This window comes from Trachinotus anak, unplaced genomic scaffold, assembly GCF_046630095.1.
Source record: "Trachinotus anak isolate AG129_WGS33_773 ecotype Australia unplaced genomic scaffold, CSIRO_AGI_Tana_v1 ptg000002l, whole genome shotgun sequence".
Classification (NCBI taxonomy): Eukaryota; Metazoa; Chordata; class Actinopteri; order Carangiformes; family Carangidae; genus Trachinotus; species Trachinotus anak.
In genome coordinates, this window is record NW_027273853.1 from 9,544,623 (window position 1) to 9,570,584 (window position 25,962).

The window sequence follows — 25,962 nt, forward strand, 5'->3', positions numbered from 1 at the left end:
CACAGTTGTATGAAACTGAATTCACTGCTAAGAATCAGAATTACTGATCAGAAACATCTCTCTCCCCAGATTTTTCTGTTCCAGATCCTGCGAGGTTTGGCGTACTGTCACAGACGGAAAGTTCTTCACAGAGACCTGAAGCCTCAAAATCTGCTCATCAACGACAGAGGAGAACTCAAACTGGCCGACTTTGGTAAGAACAGAAACAGTCCTGACGTTAATGCTTTGTTTAGTGATGGATAGTTTCCTTCAATTGAATGATCTTCCGTTTTATCTGTATTTTAATAATTCTGCAACACATTTGATCCATATTTTAAATCGATGAATATGTAGTCCTCTGTAATGAATCCACTTCATGTGAATTTCTGTTAAATGTGTCCATTGGATCTGTTTTTACTTCTCATGTTTCTGCTCCACAGGCCTGGCGAGGGCCAAGTCTGTGCCCACTAAAACATACTCTAACGAGGTGGTAACACTTTGGTATCGGCCTCCCGACGTGCTGCTCGGCTCCTCCGAGTACTCCACACAGATAGACATGTGGTGAGTGGGCCTCACTCAACAGGGGTGATTACAACTGTTAGAAAACACTGGCTACTCTCTCTCTCTCTGTGCCCATATGACGACACACACACCAAAGGTGCACAGGCAAATATAATCCCCAAGTATGAAGAATTCCTGTCCTGAATTTCTAGTTTGAAGTCTGTAGCCGCTTCAGTGATTTGTGAAATGAACGCAGATGTTTGCAGCTTCTGGCAGTTAGTTGATGCTCGTCTGAGCGGACAGGTGTCCGAATCTGCAGTGAGGAGACTTTGATGTGTCACATGCTGATGAACAACACTCCCAAGCTGTTATGGAATTTGACTATAAATGTTCTCCCCATACTTCGCAGTGTCCTGCTGCTTTCTCAAATCAGTTCCTGCCTCTTGCTTTGGTATTTCATTCATCAGAAACTGGCCAGTTGATGCACAATTCAGGGAGTTTGATCCACAGAGTTAGTGGTAGTCTAACCTGTCGAGTTAGACCGGTGTCAAAGCTTCACTCAGACATCTCTTCATGACCTAATCCCTCCTGTCTGTGCCTTCCTCTCAGGGGGGTGGGCTGTATATTCTATGAGATGGCTGCCGGCAGGCCCCTGTTCCCAGGCTCCACAGTGGAGGACGAGCTGCACCTCATCTTCAGGCTTCTAGGTCAGTGCTGCCCCCTGCTGGCAGGAAGCAGTCAAACTTTAAATATGAGCCTTTAATCGCATTAACCCTGGCATGTAACCCCTGTGGCAGCCCCTCCAGCTGCCGTGGTAAAGCCTGACTAACAGGGTCGATTGAATGTCCCTCCACAGGCACTCCAACAGAAGACAGCTGGCCTGGAATATCCTCTATCGACGAGTTCAAGTCCTACAAGTTCCCCAAATACAAGGCCCAGCCCCTTATTAACCACGCGCCAAGGTAATACTGGCTCTATCAACATTTCATCTTCTGTGTATGGATTGTGTCTTTACGTCAGGTATAGTGTACTACAGCTTATACCATGTTTCATATGTATGCATTGAATGTTATAAACCCTTAAATTAACTCAACGCTCCTCCTCACTTCTCTCGTCAGCCCTCTAATGATTGGAGATGGAAATGAGCAAATGTTTGTGATCAGACCCAGGTATAAGAGAAGAGCGGCTGCTGTATGTAGAGCTTTTGAGAGAATTAGACATTAGTATTATTGGTTGTTTAGTTAGCAGTGTGTGCTCTCTGTCGCTTCCTGTAAGGAAATCCTGTGGAACAGTTCACTGTTTCCTTCCTTACACTCGCCAGCATCTGTGAGTCACCCCACCTCTACTGACCTCCCCGCTCCCCGCTCTCTCTCCCCCTCCCTCCCTGCAGGTTGGACACTGATGGCATTGACCTGCTGATGTCATTCCTGAAAGTGAGTCTCTCAGTATCTGTCAGACATTGATGCCATGTTAAAAGCAGTGTGACACATTTTGCAGCTATGTCAGAGCGGTATTTTTGGAAGGAAATGCATCGAGCCACACCAGCTCATTCACATGCAATCACACGCAGCTAACCCAGTTTTGTTGTTTTGTTGTTCGGTAATGACTGTGTGTTTCTTTTACTGCCCTAAATTTCAGTACGAGTCAAAAAAGAGGATCTCTGCTGATGAAGCAATGAGACAGCCGTACTTCAGGAGCCTGGGGCCACGTGTGCACACACTGCCAGAGAGTGAGTAATGAAATGGCAGAGCAGTAATGCAGACTTGGCAGGCTCCGCTAGGTACAACTTGAAGGATATTGCAGCATACAGCGAGGATCAGTTACAGCCTCATAACAAAGACATTATTGTCCTGGCAAGATGTGATTTCTGCTGCACTGACCAACTCTTTATCTTTGGCAGACATATCCATATTCACACTGAAGGAGGTGCAGCTGCAGAGAGATCCCGGCTACCGGAACTCATCGCACCCCGAGTCAGGTAAGGTGGTAACGCAAGAATCGATACTTCTATCGCTGCTTTTCAAAATGTGAGGGGAACGAGTTGAAGTTGGGGTGGGTTTGTGGAGGGGAAGACATGAGGAAAACATACTGTATGAGGTGAAAAAGGACAAGTGTATAAGTTATTTCTTGTAGTTTGGCCCACTGACCAACCCGGTCAGCTCATGGGGGCAGTTGTGCAAGTGTCTGACTATGAGAAGCTCTGCTGTAAACTAAATAAAAACTGTGTAATTTATGCTTCTCCTTTTTTTTTCTCCCCCTTCAGGCAACGGAAAGAACAGAAGACAAAGCATGCTGTTTTAGACTCTCTGGACTGTATTTTTTTTTTATTTGGGAAGGATCTCCTAGCTGTATAGTCTCGCTGATGGATCAGTAACTTGAGATGGATGTTGGCGTGGAGCATCATCACCACCACCATCATCATCATCATCATCACTTCCCCCCAAACTACTTGGGTAACTCGTCCACAGTGCGACTCCCTCCCAGGTTTGGCCTGAACCTGGCCCAAAAGAGACATTTATATACTGTACATCTATATTTATTGAGAAGAGAATTTGCTGCTAAATCCAACTACTGTCTAGAAATCTAACAGGCTCAGTCACTTTAATGAGTACATGCAATGTATATAGATTTTTAATTTTTTTTTTTTTTTTTTTTTTCTTGAAGTGGTGGTATTTTTAGTGATATTTTTTTGTCATCATTTCCATTTTCATACATAAAAAGTCCACCTCGAGGCTCCTCAGTGTGAGTGTGTGTGGAAGGCACGCCAGCACACAAACAGAGGGATGTTTCTGTAGCAGCTCAAGAGGGTTTGATTATGTCTCGATTGCCACGGTGCTGTTCTTAGCTGCACAAATCATTTGTGACCATTTACTCTGAAGGTTTCTGAGGCCAGCTTTGATGTAATAACTCAGTTTTATCCTAACTGGAGGCTAATATGAGAGCAGTGTTGCCAAGCTCTGTGCAAAAAAATAAAAAGTAAAACAAAAAACAAAAAAGATCATTTTTGTCAGATGCTGGCAAATCATTCCAGGATGCTGTGGTCTCTGTTGTGACCAATGAACAAATGCAGGAGGAAAAAGGCAACATGGAATTATTAACAAGGGCATTACAGGATTAGTTACGCCTCCTAAATTCTTAAGAAATCCTAAATATTTAACTAGTGAACAACTTCCTTGTCCTTGTTCTTCCCCGCCTCAATCTGACACATTTTCTCCTCCTCTCTGTTTCAAAGAGGAGGTGCAAAGTTAATTCCCAGTATTGGAATCTGCTGCCTTTACAGATGTGTTCTCCTTTCTGCCATTCCCATCTCCATCAACTGTAAAAAAAAAAAAAAAAAAAAAAAAAAAAGGGTCCTTTTTTTTCTGCATTGCCTCCATCATGGTGTTGCATGCCTGCTCTGTTGTATGAGGAAGCACACAGCCACTGAACTCCTGATTCAGGGAGCATTAGCTATAGTCCTGCCCCTCGTGAATAAGATACCAAGTCAGTCTATTTAACAGTGTTACAAGAGATGTTTTGTATGACATTCTTTAATTTTATTTGTGGATAATTGTTATTGGTGTGGGATTTCATTTCAGATGCCCTCCCATATTTGAGCTTTTTTTTTTTTCCAGAGTTAAGAAAATTAAATCTAAAGTTTAAACAGAATTCACATGAACTGGTTTGGTTTTTTTTCCCCCTGGTGTACCAACACTTCACATTTTGTTTTAGCTGCTGTAAAACTTGAAGGCACCTGAGTTCAAGCATTCAATGCTTTGTTTATTGAAAATGACAAGACATTATTCACAATACAAAAAATATACAGAATACATACTGTATACCAAGTCCAGTATAAAAAAAAAAAAAGAACATTACAAGCGTTACAAAGGTTTTTCATTGATTTAAAATCTCGTCTTCATTAAAAGATTTTGAAATAAAGGGAAAAGGCAACAACAACAACAAGGCACAGCCGGTACTATCTGAGAAGCATAGTGCATACATTACATACAATACCACACAAGTGAAACAACCAGTTTCACATTGTGATGAACATTTAACAATTTTTTTTATTCTATTTTTTAAAAACTTTTTTTAACAAGATTAAAACAACCAAGCTCTCTGCGCAGAATGAGTGGCTGGCTAGCTCTTTGCAGCTAGCGACGCATCACTACTGTCCACCATGGACAGGGTCATGTGGAAATGTGCTGTACTTTATCACAAAGAGGCATATGGCTTTTACCAAGTGCTTTCACCCACTGGAATCTGAAGCAACTCAAGTGCAAAAAAAAAAAGTGAGGTCACATACTGTCTCGTAGGACGTTTCTGAAGCAAATTTTGACAAGACGGAGAAAAGATCATTGCTGCTGATGATAATGACTGAGAAACTTTCAACAAGAGATGGGTCAGGATGGCAGGTTTTTCACAGATCCTTGATCAGGATTTGTGGGTGGTGGGGGACAGGAGCAGGGAGGAGGGTGTTCCTTCCAGGTTTGGCAGAGGGACAGGCATGTGTCCGTTGATTAGGCTGGGGAACTGTGGAGGAAGAGAAAGGGGTTGAGAGTTAGTGAGGAGGGGACGGAGGCTCTATGAAAGCTGCTTTCCGGTGAGGAACGGCAGCATTGTCACTGCTCTGGTTTCCTGTTTTTTTTTTTTAATTCATTGTGCCTCTTCCTTTTTGTCTATGTCCCCTGCACCTCCACAACAGAAGGAGAAGTCAACATTATTTGTGCACAAAGAATCCGGTATGATGTGTGTGTGTGTGTTTGTGCGCCTGTGGAGGAGGTGTGGTGTATGTGTGTGTTTTTCACAAATGAGGAGCAGCTCTCAAACCAGTCCACCCTGTTCAAACTGGCTCCCCTGGGTTCAAACAGGAAGTATTCACAGGATTTCCTCTCTCTCTCTCACAAGCGCTGAAACAGGACACCTCTGCTGGACCTGCTCACTAAGTCAACTCGTTTCACCACCGTTGGTGTCTGCCATTTTGCAAATCTCAAAAACATCTTGTTTCATATATGCTTTCTGTGAAGTAAATACCAACTTGAAAAATGTTAAATCTATAAGAACAAGAGCCATTCTACTTCAAATTTGCACTTCAGTTTAGGACATTACAAAAGGGCAATGTCAATGATTATTTCATATAAGATATCAGAAACAATGAAAAATTATTGGCTACAGTTTTTCTTAACTTATATGGAATCATATAAGTTAAGAAAAACTGTAGCCAATCATTTTATTACTTGATAAAAGATGAACCAGTTTTGTGCGTCAGAAATTGATCCATCTAAATCTCTTCCAAAATCTTCCAGTCGACAACAACAACTGCTGGGAAGAGCGGGGATTTTGCCACAGCACTAATTTCACCTGCACAGTCTCACAACTTCCTCCTTGGCTTTACAACCAGAGAACAATAATCCTTTGAACACACCTTCTGTTCTCATCACCTGCTATTTTTGTCCCTCTCCCTTTCTCTCTGCGTCCACACCTGTGCATGTGTGTTTCTTACCTGGAAAAGGGAACTGTGGCCCTGCAGCCGGGCGGGGCTGAGCGGGGCCACGGGGCTCAGGCTGCTCCAGAAGTGGATGCCTGACAAGAGCGGACTGTGAGCCAGTAACAAACCAGAGGGAGTCTGTGAAGGGGAAACACAGAGGAAGAGCGTGAGGGAGGCTTCGTATAAATAAGAGAAACCAATGAAGACAACATTTTTTTTTAAAGACAAACAGAGGCCGACTGGTTGGAGAGCATTTCTCTGAGGGCTCTGGTAATGCAAAACATGCTGAGATGGTAAATGGACGTGTATTGGCGTTTGGAAAAATAAACTGACAGAGCAGGAAGGAAGTCTGTGGTTTCTCCCCCAGAATACAGGGGTGACGTGGGGAGGAGAGGAGGTGGACGGTGGGGGTTGTTGTAGATTTGGGGGGTTGAGGGGGTTGAAGCACTTGGAACGACAACTAGAGAGAAAACATATGAAATCAATTTCTCCCTCTCTCCGCTGGTCTTCTCTCCACATCCCCCCTACTTTCCCCTGTGTCACCTCAGAGAAGTGAGCCAGTGTTGCGGAGGGACCAGCCCTGCTCCCATTATTAATGGAATTATTGGAGCATATGGCATCACTTAGGGCCTCTTCCCTGCTCTCATAAGCTGGAGAAGATTTCTGTAAATCGCTTGTTTTCCTCTGATCCCACATTTTGCGCCCTGGTAAACAGACAGTGTGAGTGCAGTATTAATCTATCTTAATGTCTGGATAAACCTCTGACATGGCAGAGTCGTTTTTTTTTCTACGTAGCAACTCCAATGTAAACACCTCATTAAATGAAAGAGATTATTAAATACCAGTTGATGCTTGTGGCACGGCCTTCAGGGTTATGGCAAAGATTAAACCAAACCAAAACGTCACAGCTGAATTGGGCTGAATTTGGCTCTAAATTTGTGGCAGAAAAAAACTGCCTGATAATTGAATCCATCTTTTAGCAGTTATTTTGTTAAAGACCGGACATCCAAAAGAGGTAGAAACGACTGAATTTACTGCATTTCACATGAGTAAATTCACATTTTACAAACACACGTATGTCTCACTTTCTACAGTCACATAAACATTCTGGCAATAATCTCCCAAACCAGACACAAAAATGACTCATTGAATTATTTGAAATTTGCATTTGTTCAAAACCATGTGACAACTATGACATTAAAGCGCCTGTGCACATTTCACCCTAACATCATACCCCTTCACCTTTTCCATACCTTTCCCTCTCTGAAAGAGATTTTGGCTCAAGTGACTACTTAAATATAGTGGTAGTGTTTCTGCCAACACATGCCAGCCTGTGTCATATGTCTGTTGCTGCTCTCTGAATACTTAGGGACACTGACATCATACCCTGAATAGATCTCATCATCTCCCCATCGCCAGCCAGACCACTGCACAGAGGGACGGAAACAGATAGCATCACAGAAATTATTCTCTTTCTTTCTGAGATTTGATTATTATTGGGCAAGCTAGACTTCAGCTGTGGCTGGCAGAGGGACATCATCTCTAGTTTGTCTCTTGTAAAAATGTGTCATAGGGTAGTAGCAGGGATGTGTAAACATGTTATGACTAGACAGAGGTGAGGCAAGCTTTAGAGCAATCTCAGGTGCATGCCCAGCTCATGTGCCTTTACCAACAGTATTGATTTGTTCCCAGCTTACATTACAAGCGCAAAGTTTTCCAGTTGTTACTTAAATTTACAGTGTAATGTCTCATAGAAAAAATAAATGAGAAAGATTTTTAAAAAATAAACAAGGAATCATAGAATCTTAAATCCCAAATTTAATCTGAATGTTTTGCTTATTCAGCAGCCAAACATACTTGTGGTGTTCTTTCTACAGTGGAAATCAAATATTGTTCAGACAGTTTGTCCCAACACTGTTGCAGAAGGTCCCACAAATGCGTTGTACATGTTTGCTTTGCTTTCACCTTCTGTCCAGTTCAAGCCAAACCAGCTCCATAGGGTTTAAGCCTGGAGCCTGTGCTGCTCTTCCATCATGTGAATCCCATCCGCTCATTAACTTGCTGTAGGATGAATCCGACACCAACCAGTCGGTCCTGGAGTAAAGTATTGTCCTAATAATGCATCAGAGGGTGTAGTAACAGTTTGTTCCGACACTGCCTTTTTACAGACAGAGGGTTTGTGAGTCATCAACAAAAGTTCTGGCACCTGTAGTTGTTTGATTCAACTTTCAAAGCTTCACTTACTTTCATTGTTGCAGGAAAGTTGTGAGTTAACCAATTTGAAAAAGGCCTATTTTCTATGACACTTATGTGATTTGTCAGGTTTTTTGTGTGATTTTTTTTTTACTTCGGGCAGTTTACCTTTGTAAAATGGGGCTGTTCTTAAACTTCTGAGTGGTAGCATTATGTTGGGCCAAAGGCTGGGAAACACCTTGAAAGATACCTAATGGGTCATCATGCCCCAAACCCCCTCTCTAAACCATCTGACTCATGACTAGAAAAGAGGGGTGGAAAACAGTGTTATAATTTCATCCAGTGGGATTATAGTTGTGCATTATTCAGATACATCAGCTCACCTGTGCTGTGAAGAAGGCAGGAGTGAGGGAGCCGGACGGGAGTGCTGGGCTATTGAGGGCGATGGAGCCAATGTCGCTCCCTGCCAGCAGCAGGGATGGGGCGGAGATCTCCAGAGCTTTGGGCTTTTTGCTTTTTGGTGGGAGTCCATCTCCTTGGTTACTACTACTACTTAGAGAACTACCTCTACCACTGCTGCTGCTTCTCTTCTCAGGAGGCTGCAGGGCTCGCTCCCTGTGCCCAGAGGAGAGGTTGAGGGGCTGAGCACTCTGGTCAGAGTCCTCCTCTTCCTCTTTGGCAGCAGGGCTCCAGCTTTGGCCGGGCTGGGTGTGGGGGGAGGGTGGGGAGTGGGAATGAGAGGGGAGTCTGGATGGCCTGGGGGAGACATAGGACTCGGGCTTGGCAGTGGGAGGGGAGCTCCTCTCGCTGGCGTTGGTGCCAAAGCGGATGACGGAGCGTGGCTCTTCCTGGCGCTCCCGCAGGGCACGGAGCAGCTCGGGCTGGTTCTGCAGGGAGCTGATGCTGAAGGAGGAGTAGAGACCCGAGCGGAGGTAGTCGTTACGACACTGTTGCGCCCCCAGGGCTGCCAGGGTCCTCCTGTGTGCCTCCTCCTCACTTTCTTCTTCCTCCTCCTCTTCTACCTCCAGCTCAGGAGCCTCTCCTTCCTGGAGGGGAAACTGTCCAGAAGCCAGGCCCATCTCCACCGCCTGCGGGTCCATCTTCAGGATCTCAGGAAAGGACACAAACTTATAGACAAACTTCTGGCCAATCACCTTCTTGATGATGTTCTGTGAAACAGACAAACACCATAAATGATGAGGAGAACTCCCCACACCATTTACCTTCATGTATAACAAACTGATATTAATCAGGAAAATAATTACACAACATATACTGATTATCAGAGGTTGGACAACATTTCAGTCCAAAGACGGCAAACTGCCACACTGAAAGTGTAGTGTTAGAGTGCGACATCATAACCAGAGCTATATTGTGCTTTTGATGAGAAAGAGGAAGTGGAAGTGTCTATCAGGGGAGACTGTGGGTTTAGAGAGAAGCACAACAAAGAATTTGTCACAGAACGACACCCCTTTCACACGCTTTCAGGTCCTATCTGTTGTAATAGCTGACATGATAATAACATGATTAGTTAGACTACTACACAAAAGAGGCTCCTGTACTTGATCAGTATTTCAGTTTATTTCACCTTGTCGTAGTAGTAGCGTAGGGCTCTGCTCAGCTTGTCATAGTTCATGTTGGTCTTGTTCTTGCGTAGGCCCCAGAGCTTTGCCACTTCCTCTGACTTCAGCAGCTTGAACTCGCCGTCTGTGGACGTCCAACATATCAAGTGCTTGTGACTCTGGTCAAGCAGCAGCTGCAGCAGGAACTGCCACAGGGTGATGGCACTGTCCATACCTTCAGTGAGACATGCAGATCACATGACCATAGTGAGGACAGTGAAAGATTTTGACACAGATGGAGCAGAGTATTCAACATCAAACATCTAATTGTTGTTTTTATAATCCTCATACGATGATGTCTAAAGTCCTGCATATATTTACAATGCACCAGATGCTGCAAAGCCAGACTAAACACAAAATTCAAACCTCCAAGGGAAACAAGCAAAGCAGCTCTTTGCCTTCTCCTGTGCTCATTACTGTTCTATACCTGTGTAAACTAAATGTTGAGAAAACATAACTTGTGTATTTGAGGAGACTGTTTAGAACAAGAGGAACCAAAGTTTCATCTTAATTAAATGCCTTTTTATGTGATTCTCCACACAGACTTAATTAGGTTACTGGCTGAGGAGGGACAAGCCTGCTTGAGCTTTAACATGTGGCGTGGACAGAGTAGAGCGGTGATGAATAGAACAGTGTGTGTTAAAGAGTGCAGTGTAATGTAGCAGCAGCAGAAGAGAAAAAAATATAAGGAGGAACAACAGCTCAAGCCAGAAATATGCTGCGGTTCAACCTGGCCCTCTCTCCACAGGAAGTATGACGGGCCCGGGGTGGGTTATTCCTTTAATAGAGGAATGCGCAGCCTCGAAGCTCCTGTCTGCCTGCTAGGAGCTCGCATATTATTAATGGGGGGGGGGGCTGTTTCCGTCCCGCCAGACTGTTACAGTTAGTCGATTGATCAAATAGTCCAATGACAGATAATAAACTGGCAAAAATGTAGATAGCTGGTTAATTGTTAAGTAACATATCAAAAATGAAAACAAACTCCAACTTAGCTGTACCCAGCATCATCACCAATTTTGATGATTTTGGTGCTTTTCTCACTTTTCTAAATCTCAAATTGAATATGTTTGAATTTTGGACTTTTAATAAGACAAAACAATCAATTTAAAGACACCAAGTCCCTCCTGGGCTCTGACAGACTGTGATGGCCATTTTAAAAAACAACACTATTGTCTGATATTTCAGAGAGAGAGATTTTTTAACAGATTAATCCGTGATGAAAACAATCACTGGCTCCAGGCCTACACCAGAGAAAACAAACTTCAATACTTCCTTGGTCTGATATTTACTGTTTGAAATCATAGTTTTGCCAATTTTAGACTTAATTTTAGACTTAAGTTCTTTGGCTGCTTGTGTGAGAAGTCTGGTGTCTCCTTGTTTAATAAAAAAATGTATCAAAAAGAAACATGTTTATATTCCTCAAAGTAAGGTATTACAAAAAAAAAAAAGAAAAATAAGGAGTTGTCTTGTCATCACTCAGGTATGGTGTTGGCCACAGTATTGAAATTTTCACACTCCACACAGCCCTACCTGAATGACTGTATTGTCATCTTGTGTTCTTTAAGGTCTTATCTGTGGATGTGAGGAGTGATTTGTGACTGATGTTCACAAAAACAATGATAACAAACTGGCCTTTCAACCACTACACACAGTATCTCTGTCCAGACAGGGGAGAGGGAGGGAGCGAGGGCTGAACTCACTTCCGACACAAGCTATCCCCTGAGTTTTTTATCTGCCATGTGAAACTACAAACCTGTCAAAGTCAGGACTTCCTCCTATTCTACTTCCAAGGACAAATGGTGAGGAGAGGGGATCCCACAGCAGGGGAGCATTTCCCCAGTCCTGCCACACTTCCCACAGAAATCCCAGAGGGAGAAGGTCGGCAGATCAAATCATTGTCCCCTTTTTTACGGCTCCACCCTTTAACCCACTCTGAACCCGGACTTTGTTTTAGCTTCTAAACACTTTGAAGCAAAAGTAAAGCTTGCCAGTACAGGGCCACTGAGCTGACAGGTCTGCAATTAGGCCGGTGTGACTTATAAACATTCACCTTTGCAAGATGCTGCAAATAGCACAGTGCAACCTCAAAGTATCCTGTGGCTACTGCAGGTCGTCAGGTTGTGTAGGAGCACAACAAGGCGATAACAACCTCACAACTGACACGCCACATTAATATTAGAGTGATAAGCCTACCACATACAGATAAAATCCAATGTCACAGCTCTACAATGGGAGGTCCGCTGCCATGGTGTGTCTCTTTCTAGGAATATCACAGGAACATTGTGGTGGTTTTGGTCGGGGATGAGGAGCCCTGCTGCGGATGCTCAGACTGAGAAGCCTCGCTGTGCGCACAAAGCCATCCAGTGTGTTGGCTGAACGGAAACTCCTAATGAGATTAGATGGTGTGTGCAGACATTACTTAGCCATGACTAAATCTGCTCTCTTCCTGTTCGCAGACGGTGGAAAATTCAACAGGGGCCCGTAAAAAAGCATCTCTAAACAGCGACGATGGACTCTGAGGCTGTTTTTGCGGCGCTCGTCTTTTGTTTGCCTCCGTTTCTGGGGAGGCTACACTTGTATCCGGGAGTTGAAAGTTGCAGTGACTGTTACGCACAGAGGTCTGGATCACTCTTCTGCCCCACTGACTCATTTTCAAGATGTTGCTCGGACCGGAAGAAGACACAATTGTGTCCAAAACTAGATCGGCACTATTCTTGCTTAAAACTTTTTTTTTTAAAAACCCCACTCGATCCGAAGGGTTTAAGACAAGGCAAACACTTCAAAGCCAGACACTTCAGTGAAGCTGATACAACTTATCATGCATTATTTCACTGTCTACACGCCACAGATTAGCCAACAAAGCGCTCTTCATAGAAAGAGTCTGTTCATTTTACTTTACCTGCAATCTCTTACTTTGTCTTTTCCCTCCGCGAAACTTTACGGTGAGGCTTGTGTGATCCCTTGTTTTTCCATGCTTACTTCTGGTCTACACAGTTGTGCTGGACTGAAATAGGATCCTGGGCTTTTTCTTTTTCTGAGCAGGAAGTTGGAGCAGGCAGACAGAGCCGGCTGACTTCCTCTCCCCTACGATTCCCCAGGCAGTTTGCCGTCTGTGTAAACACACTTTTCCTCCCCTCCTCTTCTCCTTTGCCTGCCCGCTGACTGCCAGCAGCAGTAGGCCTGCTCACACAAGATCGGCACACATGGTGATACAGAAACTCCTACAGCCCGTACACTGACATCACCAGTCCGAGGGCTAGCGCGGTGCTTTCAGGCACGCCTCGTTACTTTAAACATTTCCATCCACGGGCCTGAAGTCATGTGGGTTTAGGTCTTACTCTGTTACTTTCACTACTGAGCTGCTGTGCGCCGCTAAACCGCAGTGAAGTAGACGAAACGTGCGCCAGGATATAGGAGAGACGAGCCAATCACTTCTTTGATAAAGAAATGCAGCGTCGGTCCAGTAGGAATGGATTCTTTGAGGCAGAAAAATACTGGGGAGGGGGGATTCACATGTTGCAAAAGACACAGAAGAAAGAACCCCCCCCCCCCACACACACACACACACACATACATACAGGAGTGTAACATCACCATATAGTGTCTTGTTATTGGTTATTATTATTATTATTATTATTATTACTGTTGTTGTTATCATTAATATTATTATTATTATTATTATTTTTACTGTTGTTGTTATCATTATTGTTATTATTATTTTTATTAAGTTCTAGTATGTCTCTATTTTTGTCCTTTTTTTACTTTTTATGTCATTAATTCATTTAAAATTTAAAATCATATATATTTCACTTGAAAATCGGATGTGGGAATTGCATTGATTTCGTTGAGGTATTTTGAAACTGGTGATTAGCTTATTTTGATGAAATATCAAAACAGGATATATTATACCATTTCAGTTGTTGCATGTTGATTTATGTATTGTTACCATGTGGGGCATAAGCACTACAGTTAGGCTGCTGAAACTGGAAGTCTGCCATAAGATTTTAGTTTGTTTGGGTATGAGAATGACTATGGTTGTGTTTTCTATTATGGGGCATTTTTGCCTTTATTTGATTTTAGGAACACACTGGAGAACTAAAAGGAGATGGCATGCAGCAAAGGTCCTCAGCTGGCATTGAACCAGGGATGTTTCAAATACATCAAATACAGGGTGGCGTCCCCCTGGACCACTTGGTCCAAGAGATGATTACATTTAGGCAGAAAGATTGTTCAAGTTTTTGGTAGCATCCCATCTGATCCAGCTAATGTTTTATTTGGCAAATATCAGCTTTTGCAATTAAAGGTAAGATTTATGGTCCTGGGGTTTAGACAGCGCAGATTGCAAACTCTTTTGTCCCTCAGTTAGTTTGTTAGATGAGAACATGGGCTCATAGTTCAGAGATAAAGTTACCACACCAGGGATCTGCTGTAACAGACCAACTACTGTGTGTTAGGACGCATGCAGGTCAAAGGGGATGTGGAAGAAAGTGATGAAATTGTTGCACTGCGGCTACATGTTTGTAATATTTGACAATAGTACAAATGTTTGTGTGTAAAAATATTCTGCTGACTGGCTGAATGTTTGTTTTGTAATGTAATTTTTTGTGTTTGGTCTGTGATACAAAACAAAATTCAGTGGAATCTGACAAAGCAAATTTAATCTAGTCTAATCTAAGTAAAAACAGTATTGTTAGCAGGACCAACATATCTGCCTGTAAATGGTTTTATCAACATTTGCAAGCCACAGGTTATGATACTATTGCTTGGCTATAGTGGTGTAAAAACAACACATCAGTTTGAAGTGCATCAAATTGCAATGGTCAATGAACATTTTTGTTTGGTCCATTCTGCAGAAAAACTAGGGGCATAGAAATTGTTGCAAATATCATACAGGCATGGCCTTGTGAATAAATGACATTCCTTCAGTGCCTTACTGTAAGGATGTTGTGTGATAGATGTTACCTGAAGCAATTCTTTTTTTTTTTTATAACTTACATTTGTTGACAAAGAATTGAATACATTAAAATCCAATTAAATTAAATCCGATTGTAGACTGAATGTGAGATTTCAGTGATGAACTTGCAGAAAATGAAAAAAAATGATGTAATCACATCAGAATTTTAAAGGACCAATATTTTACGCTTCTCCTGTGTTTTATTTGAAGTTTTGATATCCATAAGAAGATATATTTGCAGGTTTAAGGACCAAAAACCATCCCGATGTAGTTTTACACCCGCTCTCAGGCTCCTTTCTGGAGCTCCAGTACCAACAGGTTGGTGACTGTTTTCTGAGTGATCCAATAAAAGCGTAGCAGATTTCAGGTAACCACTCAGAGAACCAAATCCTGCAAGGTTGGACGGTGGATCCGGATGGGCCTGGCATGACTGAGAGCAGTGTCTGATTTGTTGTGACATCACAAAGTTAGGGAAGTCCTGATGGCTCATTTTAAGGCTGTGTGCATGTCTCTGTGGAATGAGCACTTTGATAATTTGACAGTATTAATATAGCACTTAGACCCGCTTTACAATCAAAATAACATGGAAATCTCACTTTAAACAATATAGGACCTTTAAATTGTTGCACTCCTACCACCTAACATCATGTTGAATCAACATGTTGAGTTCCAAATGTTCATAATTTTGTGTCCACCTCCCATGACATTTATATGCACTCCAAATATCTGATAGAGAGTGAAGGCATCATCAAAGTAAAGTATCAAAGTAATAAGATACCTCACTGTTCTCTCATTCCACTTCCATTTAATTTGTATAATTTGTATTTATTTGTTATTAGTCATTTTGAGGATTAATTCGCTGCCATCACAACAGGCAACTACAGCAGATACTTGATTTTGTTTGTTGGTAGTGTGACAATAATTGGTTTGCTTGTTATGCAGGCTACCTGTCAACAAAGAGAAAACAATGTCTGCAAAGTGGTGGCTCACCTGGTAGAGCGCGTACCATTATGTCTTAGTCCTCACTGCAGCTGCCCGGGGTTTGAGGCCCTTTGCTGCAGTCATTGCCTCTCTGTCTCTCTCACAGTACCTATAAATAAAGGCATAAAAAGCAAGGAAAAAAAGAAACAATGTCTGCAAAGTGTAGCCATCACGCTTTAGGGTCAATATGTCCAAACATCTGTGTGACTGAACTGTGGAGGTCAGTGGTCCCCAGAGGTGTGACACCGGCGAGGCGGGACTCCGCAGCGGCGCGTCTGATTGGTGGCAAAACTTAGCGCGGCTGAAGTTGATACTTTGCGCAGCGACGAGCAGCGCTCACTGCAGAAGAGCCCCACTGAAGCGCAATGCCTCGTTTTACTGTCCACATCCGAGACGAGTGGCTGGCAGTGCCGTGCCGGGACACCACCAGCACCATCCGATGGCTCGGGCAAGAGGCGCTAAAGCGTTACATGAAGAATAAACCAGACAACGGCGGCATCACAGCTGTGAAGGACACCCGCTTCGTTGTGCGCAGGTGCCAGGGTTTGGGTTTGCTGGACGCGGATGACACCGTCGAGGATGTACTGGAGGACAATGACTTTGTCGAGCTTGGTAATGACCGTAGGCATGGCAAAATATAAGAAGCGTATGCATCATATTCAGGGGGGCACTGGTTGTCTTTTACCTCTAGCTGTGCGTAATTTGTGCGTAATTGTGCATAATTAGTCACGTTCTGACGAAAATGGGAACATTTTGTGTTATGATCTTGTACTTGCAGCCATTGAAGGAGATACCATGTCTCCTGACTTTATCCCGTGTGAGCCTGGAGTTTCTCATCTGTATCCTCAAACTTGTGTATTTGTGCCATATAGTGGGGATTTGGGTACTAAATCCTGTGGGTACTAAATCTGTTTTTCATTGCCCATACCATTACATTGTTTTCGGTTTCGGTTCAATGACTTAACCTGGTGTTATAATTTCTGTAATAACATAATGTCTTATTTTCGGTATAAGGCAACACTGTATTTTGCTGAATATTATCCTTAATTAAATTATGTGACACAGCACAGCAGCTTACAAAGAACCTGAAGATGTAAGTGTTCACCCATTTTCTGCTATAATGTAAAACATGTCATGCATTTCTATTTCTATGTAACACACATCTCCCTGTGCAGTTTCTGTCCTTGGATGGCAGCAGCCTGACATCGACAGATTTGGTCAACTTAGGCAGGGGACTATATAAGATAAAGGTAATGATCAACAAATTGTATTTGTTGTCATGGCTTGTCTGTGGTAATCTTTGACTTAGTGTAATCATTCCCTTTACTGACATTTTCAGCTGACTCCGGAGGCAGAAACAAAAGTTGTGCAATCCAGAGAACTTTTGGACACCATTGTCAAAGAAAACAAAGGTTAAGATGAATTTAAGAATAAAGACCTTAAATGTCTGTCTGCAAAGACATTAAATGCATTGATCTGAATGTAAGCCAGTGAGCCACCAAAACTACAGTCTCCAGAAATAAATGATTCCATGTTCTCACTTCTCTGTATCTCTCTCTGTGCCATCAGTTGTCTATGGAATCACAACAGGTTTTGGCAAATTTGCTCGAACTGTCATTCCTGTCAGCAAGCTCAAGTAAAGACAATATTTTATTATCTATTTTTTCTGTCAACTGTTGGAGAATGAGCCCTTTCTTATGTGGTGATTTATAACCATCCCGTTTTTTTCCTGCAGGGAGCTGCAGGAGAACCTGGTGCGGTCACACTCAGCAGGTAATAAAAGTCTCCATAAATCTCACGTTCTTGCTTAGACTTTAAAACTCCACACCTCCAGTGCTCAGGACAAGGTGTTTTAGGTTTATCTGTATTTATGTCAGCATCATCAATGATATGCTGTGGTGTGCAGGTGTGGGAAACCCGTTAAGCCCAGAGAGGACCCGCATGCTGCTCGCTCTGAGGATCAATGTTCTGGCCAAAGGGCACAGTGGGATTTCTCTAGAAACCCTTCACGCTATGATCCAGGCCTTCAACGGTGAGTTTCAGCTGCACTGAGCAGCCTCACTTAGCCTTAGCTGACCTGAGCTATCAGCCTCAGTTAACTGAGATAACTGATAATTGACTGATATCTTCATATTAGGATTAGTATTGGGGAAGCTGATTGCTATGTGACTCTTCCCATGAATCTTGATCTCTAACTTACTTTGCCCCTGCAGCTTCCTGCCTCTCCTTCGTCCCAGAGAAGGGAACAGTGGGTGCTAGTGGAGACCTGGCACCCCTCTCTCACCTGGCCCTGGGGCTGATGGGAGAGGGTAAAATGTGGTCTCCTAAGAGCGGATGGGCAGATGCAAAATATGTAAGATCAGTATAACTCTGTCGTGGTTGTAAAACAATAACTTGCTTAACGCGGCAGGAAATGTGCCTTTTGCTTGTGAAAGTGAAAGGTTGCATGATCCTATGGGAAAACATGTTTGCTTTTTGATGTCCCTTGACCTTTTACATGTTTTTTCTCCTTTCATCTCTGGCCAGGTCCTGGAGGCCCATGGACTGAAGCCAGTATCACTAAAGCCTAAAGAGGTAATGTTTAAATCCAACCTCACACTCTCATTTTTGATTTGCCCCATACTAAAGAAATCAACCCTGTGTGTGCATTGTGTTTTCTTTGATACAGAATTTAGAAGAACATGAATAGTGTTTTGATTACAATAACAGCACAATATAGTGCACACTGCACTGCATTCTCATAGTGGCTTCTTTAAGTGGAGAGTGTGTCTGTTTTTTCCTCACAGGGCCTTGCTCTGATCAACGGGACCCAGATGATCACCTCTCTGGGGGCAGAGGCTGTGGAGCGAGCCCAGGCGATCGCCCGGCAGGCAGACATCATCGCTGCTCTCACCCTGGAGGTGCTAAAGGGAACCACCAAGGCTTTTGACAGTGGTGAGCAGCATCAGTGGTGGTGAACAAAATCACAAAACTAGGTGAAAGTTTTTACCCCCAGTTTCAAGATCATTCATCTGTTCCATCCTCTCTCATTTTCCCATCTTCTCCTATGTAGACATCCATATGCTGCGGCCCCACCCAGGACAGATAGAGGTGGCCCAACGCTTCCGCTCACTGCTGGACTCTGATCACCATCCATCCCAGATTGCAGGTCAGAGGACAGACCCAGATCCTAAAAAACACAAGCAACAGAACATGATGTAATAGTCACGCACCATGACTAGGCATAGGGGCATAGGCTATGGCACCCCACTGTAGCACAGCTCATAAATAGTGTGGATAGGTTGAATGCAAAGGGTGTATTTCCCCACAGAATTTAATTAAGTTTAGCTTTAGGCTATGTTGTGGCTGCACCTCACCCTTAAACATGCAGTACCCAATGTGTGCCATCTGGTGTTGGTGTGTTTTTCCAGAGAGCCACCGTTTCTGTGACAGAGTCCAGGATGCCTACACCATGCGATGCTGTCCTCAGGTAACCTCCAGTAAAGTTTATTTATATATCCCAAAATCACAAGTTTGGCCCAGAGGGCTTTACACTCTGTACACTCTCTATTCTTTGACTCTCAGTTTGGAAGGGGAAAGCCCACGTTAAATCCCTTATGAGTGATGCAGTCCTCAAGCAGTGTTCAGATTTTAAGCATGACCTTCCCTTTCCTTCCTCTTTTCACAGGTTCACGGTGTCGCAAATGACACAATAACATTTGTCCAGAACATCATCAATACAGAAATCAACAGTGCTACTGACAACCCTGTATCCTTCCCTGACTTGCAAGCTGAAGGCTGATTCTCTTAAGTGTCTCTGTCTCTGCACTCTAAATTGTAAATTGGTTCAACCACCAATTCTAGGTTCTGCCACAAATTGTACATTGGATTTTATTGGAAATCAGTTTGCGATCTATTTTTCTTAACAGCTGTAAAGATGGTGTTTGCGGAAAGAGGTGAGACCATATCAGGTGGGAATTTCCACGGAGAATATCCAGCTAAGGTTTGTGACTCATAAAACAGATTTTTTGTATTTGTTGTAGATTTTGTTCCTCCTCTCTTACACAGCCCTTTCATTTATCTTAGGCCCTGGACTTTTTAGCCATTGCGGTTCATGAGCTGGCCTCTATCAGTGAGAGGAGGATCGAGAGGCTGTGTAACCCCTCTCTGAGTGAGCTGCCTGCCTTCCTCGTCAACGAGGGAGGACTCAACTCGGGCTTCATGATTGCCCACTGTACCGCTGCCGCCTTGGGTTTGTGTGCAAAAACATAAAAAAATAAAGCATAAATAAAGTGCATTATATGTTACTATGTTATTCATATCAAATAAATTAGTTTTTTTTGTAGGTAGAATAGGATTTAATGTTGAATATGAATTTCAGGTAGAATATTTTTTACAAAAAGATGTTTAGTGTTTTTAAGTTGAACAGCATTTTATCATTTATCTGTATTTATGTCCCTTTCTTCTGAATGTTTTAGTATGAACCTTATCTCTCATGTCCTTTTTAATTCTGTGTCTAGTTTCAGAGAACAAAGTTTTGTGTCATCCATCTTCTGTGGACTCCTTGTCCACTAGCGCTGCCACAGAGGACCATGTGTCTATGGGAGGCTGGGCTGCTAGGAAGGCCCTGAGGGTCGTAGAGCATGTGGAGCAAGGTTAGGTTCTTTCTCGCCGTTACATGATTGTTTCAGTTAGAGTGCTTTAGTCTAGTTTTGAGGCACAAATACAAGCATCAAAACAGTAACATGGTGATGCATTTATTACATTTATAAACTGTAACTATTGCATGGTTTTCTAATGCAGGTACTGTAGGCCTCCAGCGAGTGCCAACACATGAAACACGACTTCAAAGTGATAAATCAAAAAAACATAAGCAGCTACACAGATGAGTCACTATATTTAAATTAACCACTTAATATTAGCTCTGACTGCTTTTTTTTGATGGTCTACAACCTCCTCTGTTTTATGTGAGCTTTTAAATCAACAAAGAGACTAACTGGACAGTTCCTGATAATTCAGTAACAAAAAAGTGCAAAGGTAACATTGTTGAAAACCCTGCCAGATGCCAAAATCAAAGCTCAATGAGTGGATACTGTGGTTAACCATAAAACTACAGGTAAAAAAATACATAACTAAATCAGTGCATCTGTAGCCAAATTTCTTTTATTATTCACAAGAAAAGATATGATTGTTGTTCCATGTTGGAAAACACCGGCTCTATGACGCCCCCCTTACATTTGTCCTTTAATATTTGTTATTATTTGATGTCATGTCTAATATTTCACCCAGTGTAACATTTTTATTTTTTTAACTTAAATAATTATCACTAAAAACCACATTTAATAAATAAGAAATTAAATACATGGTATCCTATTGGTTAGCACTCAGTTACCAATAAATAAATGTAATGATGTTTTTAGTTCTTGCTATAGAGCTGCTGGCTGCCTGTCAGGGTATTGAGTTCCTCCGCCCACTTCGTACCACCACTCCACTGGAGAAGGTCTATGAACTTGTGCGCAGTGTGGTCAAGTAAGTCAAACAGATGTGGCCAAGGTACACATCTTTCAGTCCACTGAAATGATGAACAGGATAGTTAATATTTATCCACTGCTCCACTTCTGACTTTCTCCCCTCTACTCTCCTTCGTCATTAACAGACCGTGGATTAAAGACAGATTCATGTCTCCAGACATCGAAGCTGTTCACCGTCTCTTACTTGACCAGAAGGCAAGTGTTGACCCTTATAGAGTGGCTATAAAATGTGTTCACTGTCTGTGTATGTGTAAGCTTCACAGGGAAATTTTTGTTGTTGTTGTTGTTTATATTTTCAACTCAGGTGTGGAATGTGGCCAAACCGTACATTGACAAGTATCAGTCAGAATACATCCCTGAGTCCCGTCCCATCTCTCCTACCGCCTTCTCCCTAGAGTCTCCAGCATCGCCGAGGAAGCGTGTCCGTCATGAGTGAATGCATGTCCAAAAAAATGTTGTTGTTTTTTTTTTTTTTTTTTTTGCAATGACTAAAAATATTTGAGGCTTTTATAAATTTGAATGGAAACCAACCAAAACCTTTGACTGAAGTATTGACTTTAAGATGGAATATCGTTTTGACCTTAAGTTCATACTTTGATTTCTGACATTAAAAATTTTAATCCTTGTTAGTTAACTTAAGAAAGTGGTATACTACACACACACACACACACACACACACACACACACACACACACACACACACACACACAAGCACACAGTGGCCATTTTATCAAAGATATAGGGATAGAACAATAGAAACATATTTTAATATAACGTAGTTCAGTACAACACCACTGCTAATCACGACCTCTAATAAACATGGAATTAACACTTCTTGGAAACTGGTCCTTATAAGCTTTATGTGGTAGAGCTGTTGTACTGGATTGCATTAGATTGTATAGGTGTACCTAATAAAATCTAACCAATCTTTTGTAATTATTGGTGTTGAACTAGCACATATACACTGCCCTACACCACCGTGCATTAGAGTTGTATTTATCCAAACTTTTGTTGTCCCTTGAAAATGTACCTAATGACTGCCACATGACTACCTCAGCCATTGCACCATTTTCATATTAAATCTTTTTAATGATGTAACACAAACATTATTATGATTAAATGTTGTTTCTCTGGTGTAATTATATGAAATCCTAAATGACTACCATCCATACATTTACAACAATATATAATATGTTTTAAAGTGGCATTCTTTAATTATTTACTTGATTGTGTGAGTCCTGCCTCTGCTCACTAGGGTGTGTTTGTGGTTGATAGAGGTTAAGAAGTTAAATTACATTAATAGATAGTTTCTGGTGCTGTATCAGTGTGCAAGTAGAATTTCATTGTTGTAGCTGGTCAAGGTGGAGCTAGTTTTACGTAGCTTACTTGATGTGCAATTAAGTAGTTTATTTCAGTGCTTCCCAACCTACTATAAGGGATGGGGCCTCTGAAAGGTCACAAGATATATCTGAGAGGTCGTGAGATAATTAGTGGGTCAGGAAAGGGGAAAAACTGATTTATAATGCACAAAGTTATATTAGATATTTTTGGACTTTTTTTCTCTTCTTTGCTGGTTCACTGAAACACTGGATAATTTTACTCCTTTAAGTCTTAAATGCATTTTAGAAATTGTTCATTTTTAACAATGCATTGTATTTAAGAAGCTGTTATATTTTGTAAAATGTTAATCTGAAAAGTAACTGGTAATCCCAGCTGTAAAATAAATAAAGTAGGGTAAAAAACAATACTTCTCTGTAGTGGAGTAGAAGTATAAAGTAGCAGAAAAAAGGAAACACTACTACTACAAGTACCTCAAAGTTGTGTTTAAGAACAGTACTTCATCTCTAACCACTAACCTGAAAATGAATTATACCAAAGGTGTAAGTGACACTCAGATTTCTTGCTTTATCCAACTAAAATGTTCTGTGTTTACTATTTTCTATGACACAGAGAAGAGCCTGGAGCGATGTTGGCATCTTACTTGGAACTATTACGATTAATCGGTTTATCAGAAATAGTTGCAGATCATTTTTTTGTCAATCAGTGAGCTGACTGATCGTTTCAGCTATAATTGTCAGTGATGTAGTAAAATATACATTCATAAATGGATGAACAGCCCAACAGAGGTTCCTCTTTTTGTTTAGTAACAGATGAGCAAGCCATCAGAAACAATTTCAAACAACGAATTCCAACTTGTGTACAAAAGGCCTTCATATACCATTATCAGATAAACACAGATTTACTGAAATATAAATAATTCTAAAACTAAATCTTAAGTACATGCACACTGAGTGTAAACAGAAATAAATGTCTCCTTAGGTTTGCACTCACTCTACTTTTGTTTTCTGTGTGTGGAACTAAGTTTGTCAGAAGCCTCCCAGTCTGGTTAAACAGCACCTACCTGTCTGGGCTGAGAAGCCGCTCTGCCATCTTGAGGCGCAGAGGGGAAAAACCTACGGAAGATAAAGTGGTAAGTCACAGGGCTGCAGCTTTGGTCAACAAATTCAAAGGTTACACAAACAACTCATGACAGATAACAGCACAGGGGGCAGAAGTCTGTTGTAGACAGATACAGTACAATGTTATAGGAAAGACTTTGTCATGTGCTTAGCCTAACTGAATTTGGTGGGAAAACAAGTTAATTTGTGTTGTTGCAATCTCAACCTTTTCCAAACATAACCTTAACTGCTAAATTTAGTTTTCTGCAGTGACTTGTGGACTTTACAAACAGTTATCAGTGGACGAAAGAAAAAAATTTGATTCCACTGAAAACACAAACATGCTAAATGACAGTAAGTCTTGATTACGCAGAGATGAATCTCTGGTACAGGTAACACCAGGGAAAAAACTTAACTTCCCACAGGTTTGGTCCATGTTAAAAATGTTTATTGGTAAACATTTACTACCGCCAATGTATATACTATGCAGAAGTTTTAGGCACCTTAGATGTTTAGATTCTTATCCATCATGCAGTACCATCAGGGAGGTGTCTGATTGTTCCAAAATTCAGTCTGCAGCGCAACAGCAATAACTCCAAACATACAGCCAGAGTCATTAAGAACTATCTTCAGGGACAAGAAGAAAAAGCAGCAGATGGTCTGGCCCCCACAGAGCCCTGATCTCAACGTCAGGGAGTCAGTCTGGGATTATATGAATGGATGGGAGTCACTGAAACAGACTAAACCCACAGAGGAACTCTGGCATCACCAACATGCTTTGAACAACAACCTGCCAAGGAACTTGAAAAGGAGAACTGGTGCTATATTTAAAGCAAAGGGCGGTCACACCAAACACTGATCTAGATTAGGGTTTATCTGATAACTGCACTTTTTCAGCAGATGAATAAACTAAACTATAAAATAAAACAAACTATTCATGGCATTATTTTTGAAAGCATCCTCAAATTACTTTCGTGCTTAAAACATTTGTACGGCACTCTATATTGTACTTCTACATGTTCTTAAATGGTATATCAAGCCAGCACATGTTTCAAATCAATACAACCAAACCTAATCAATACAAAGCAGTAATCCTGTGTAGGGCTGTAGGTATTTGGTGGCAGAATTTACAAACGTTACGATGATGGAAACTACTTTATATATTATATTTATATTTATATATATATTTATAATCATTCGATGTTCTTTTATTAGAAACCATGAAACACAATTAGCCATGCAGTCTCTATGGGTCGATGTTGCTGCTGTCGGTTGCTCCCATGAAGTATCACCAAGTATCAAGTATCCTCATATTCGTCACTGACCCAGAAGAAGAAGAAGAAGGAAAGAAGAAGAGAAGAAAGGAGGAGGGGGGGGACAAAACGAGTCTCCTTCGAGCCGGATTCGAACCAGCGACCTAAGGATTTCAGCTACTCGCCGCTACAGTCCTCCGCTCTACCAACTGAGCTATCGAAGGGACGCTGTGTGGGACTTCCGCAGTATAGTATTCAAAGGACGCCTCGCCAACAGTTATGCCTGTTATTGTTTTTATCAAATACTTTCAGTCCATAACATTACACCTTTAACATAGCGGCCGACTACATGACGAAAGTGCAAGTGAAATCAATCACCTAGGAACCTACCTAGTTCCCTTCCTAGCCAACTACACTCATTAGCATTAGCTTACATAGGGAGTAAAGCTGGCACCGCGTTTTTTAGTTAGAGAGCTAACGTCAATGCTAAAGCTACCTGTAAGTTGGCTAAGTTACCTGTAGCCCCTGCCCCACATTGCAACTAAAACAAGGACGGGAAAAAGTTTAAAGTTGACATGTTTCTCTAAACGATACACTTGTTACTCATCCTCATTTTTGCACAGTCACAAATACTATATATATTATATAAAAATAAAACGTAAGCTACCTCCCTCCCTGTGGCCTGGTGATTAAAATAATCCGGACAGTCTGTTCACCTGCAGTGCAAGACAAAACACTACAGAGGTTCAGCAGACACAGGAAGCACTGAGGTCTGCATCCTGGGTAAAATGAATCAAGCAATTTTGTAACTTTGCAATTGTAAGCATGGATTTGTAAGTGTGTGTAATTGTAATGTGTGTATTGTGTATTTATTTCAAAGGATGTATGTAAGGAGCCTGAGATGTACTGCTCAGACCCCAGGCAGCCCTGGAAACATTGGTTACCCTCCAGTTGACAGAGGAGAAGAGTTAAGTGCTGACTGTTCCTAAGTATCACTGATTATCTGCTTGCATCACTATTGATGCCTAACAACATAATTTGGGAGATACTGTGACTGTGATCAG

General features: G+C 41.9%; 3 protein-coding genes and 1 non-coding gene across 9 annotated transcripts in view; 2 read left to right on the forward strand and 2 right to left on the reverse strand.

The window, feature by feature from the left end:
* The window catches only part of LOC139630969 (cyclin-dependent kinase 17-like), a 33,914-nt gene extending 29,782 nt beyond the window's left edge, over positions 1-4,132 (forward strand). Inside the window, exons 10-17 of the mRNA XM_071494878.1 lie at positions 70-193; positions 420-540; positions 1,090-1,187; positions 1,337-1,442; positions 1,871-1,913; positions 2,119-2,209; positions 2,381-2,458; positions 2,744-4,132. Of these exons, the coding sequence (XP_071350979.1) occupies positions 70-193; positions 420-540; positions 1,090-1,187; positions 1,337-1,442; positions 1,871-1,913; positions 2,119-2,209; positions 2,381-2,458; positions 2,744-2,781 (699 nt within the window). The 3' untranslated portion in view covers positions 2,782-4,132. The remainder of the gene's footprint in view (positions 1-69; positions 194-419; positions 541-1,089; positions 1,188-1,336; positions 1,443-1,870; positions 1,914-2,118; positions 2,210-2,380; positions 2,459-2,743) is intronic.
* An 86-nt stretch (positions 4,133-4,218) lies between these two features.
* LOC139630988 (ETS domain-containing protein Elk-3-like) lies at positions 4,219-25,656 on the reverse strand. 6 transcript variants are annotated; one of them, XM_071494919.1, is made up of 8 exons: positions 25,566-25,656; positions 23,609-23,660; positions 18,687-18,866; positions 15,723-15,806; positions 9,729-9,937; positions 8,524-9,309; positions 5,963-6,085; positions 4,219-4,992 (listed from the first exon to the last, which is right to left on the reverse strand). In XM_071494919.1, exons 5-8 carry the CDS (start codon positions 9,933-9,935, stop codon positions 4,894-4,896), a joined length of 1,215 nt encoding a protein of 404 aa, XP_071351020.1. In that variant the 5' UTR covers positions 9,936-9,937; positions 15,723-15,806; positions 18,687-18,866; positions 23,609-23,660; positions 25,566-25,656; the 3' UTR covers positions 4,219-4,893. The 6 variants fall into 6 exon arrangements, with proteins under 6 accessions (XP_071351020.1, XP_071351001.1, XP_071351037.1 ...); XM_071494900.1 differs by having other exon boundaries at positions 15,707-15,806; XM_071494936.1 differs by lacking the exons at positions 18,687-18,866; positions 23,609-23,660; positions 25,566-25,656 and having other exon boundaries at positions 15,723-15,888.
* On the forward strand, positions 15,988-22,143 carry hal (histidine ammonia-lyase). The gene is made up of 20 exons (XM_071494866.1): positions 15,988-16,309; positions 16,476-16,536; positions 16,763-16,790; positions 16,873-16,947; positions 17,037-17,109; positions 17,267-17,333; positions 17,433-17,470; positions 17,604-17,729; positions 17,911-18,050; positions 18,224-18,271; positions 18,484-18,631; positions 18,750-18,845; positions 19,108-19,166; positions 19,365-19,445; positions 19,614-19,679; positions 19,763-19,928; positions 20,197-20,331; positions 21,097-21,205; positions 21,333-21,402; positions 21,512-22,143. Exons 1-20 carry the CDS (start codon positions 16,063-16,065, stop codon positions 21,641-21,643), a joined length of 1,965 nt encoding a protein of 654 aa, XP_071350967.1. The 5' UTR covers positions 15,988-16,062; the 3' UTR covers positions 21,644-22,143.
* trnay-gua (transfer RNA tyrosine (anticodon GUA)) lies at positions 25,035-25,122 on the reverse strand. Its single transcript is given in 2 exon segments — positions 25,035-25,070; positions 25,086-25,122. It is a non-coding gene; the product is annotated as a tRNA-Tyr (tRNA).
* Positions 25,657-25,962: the final 306 nt, after the last annotated feature.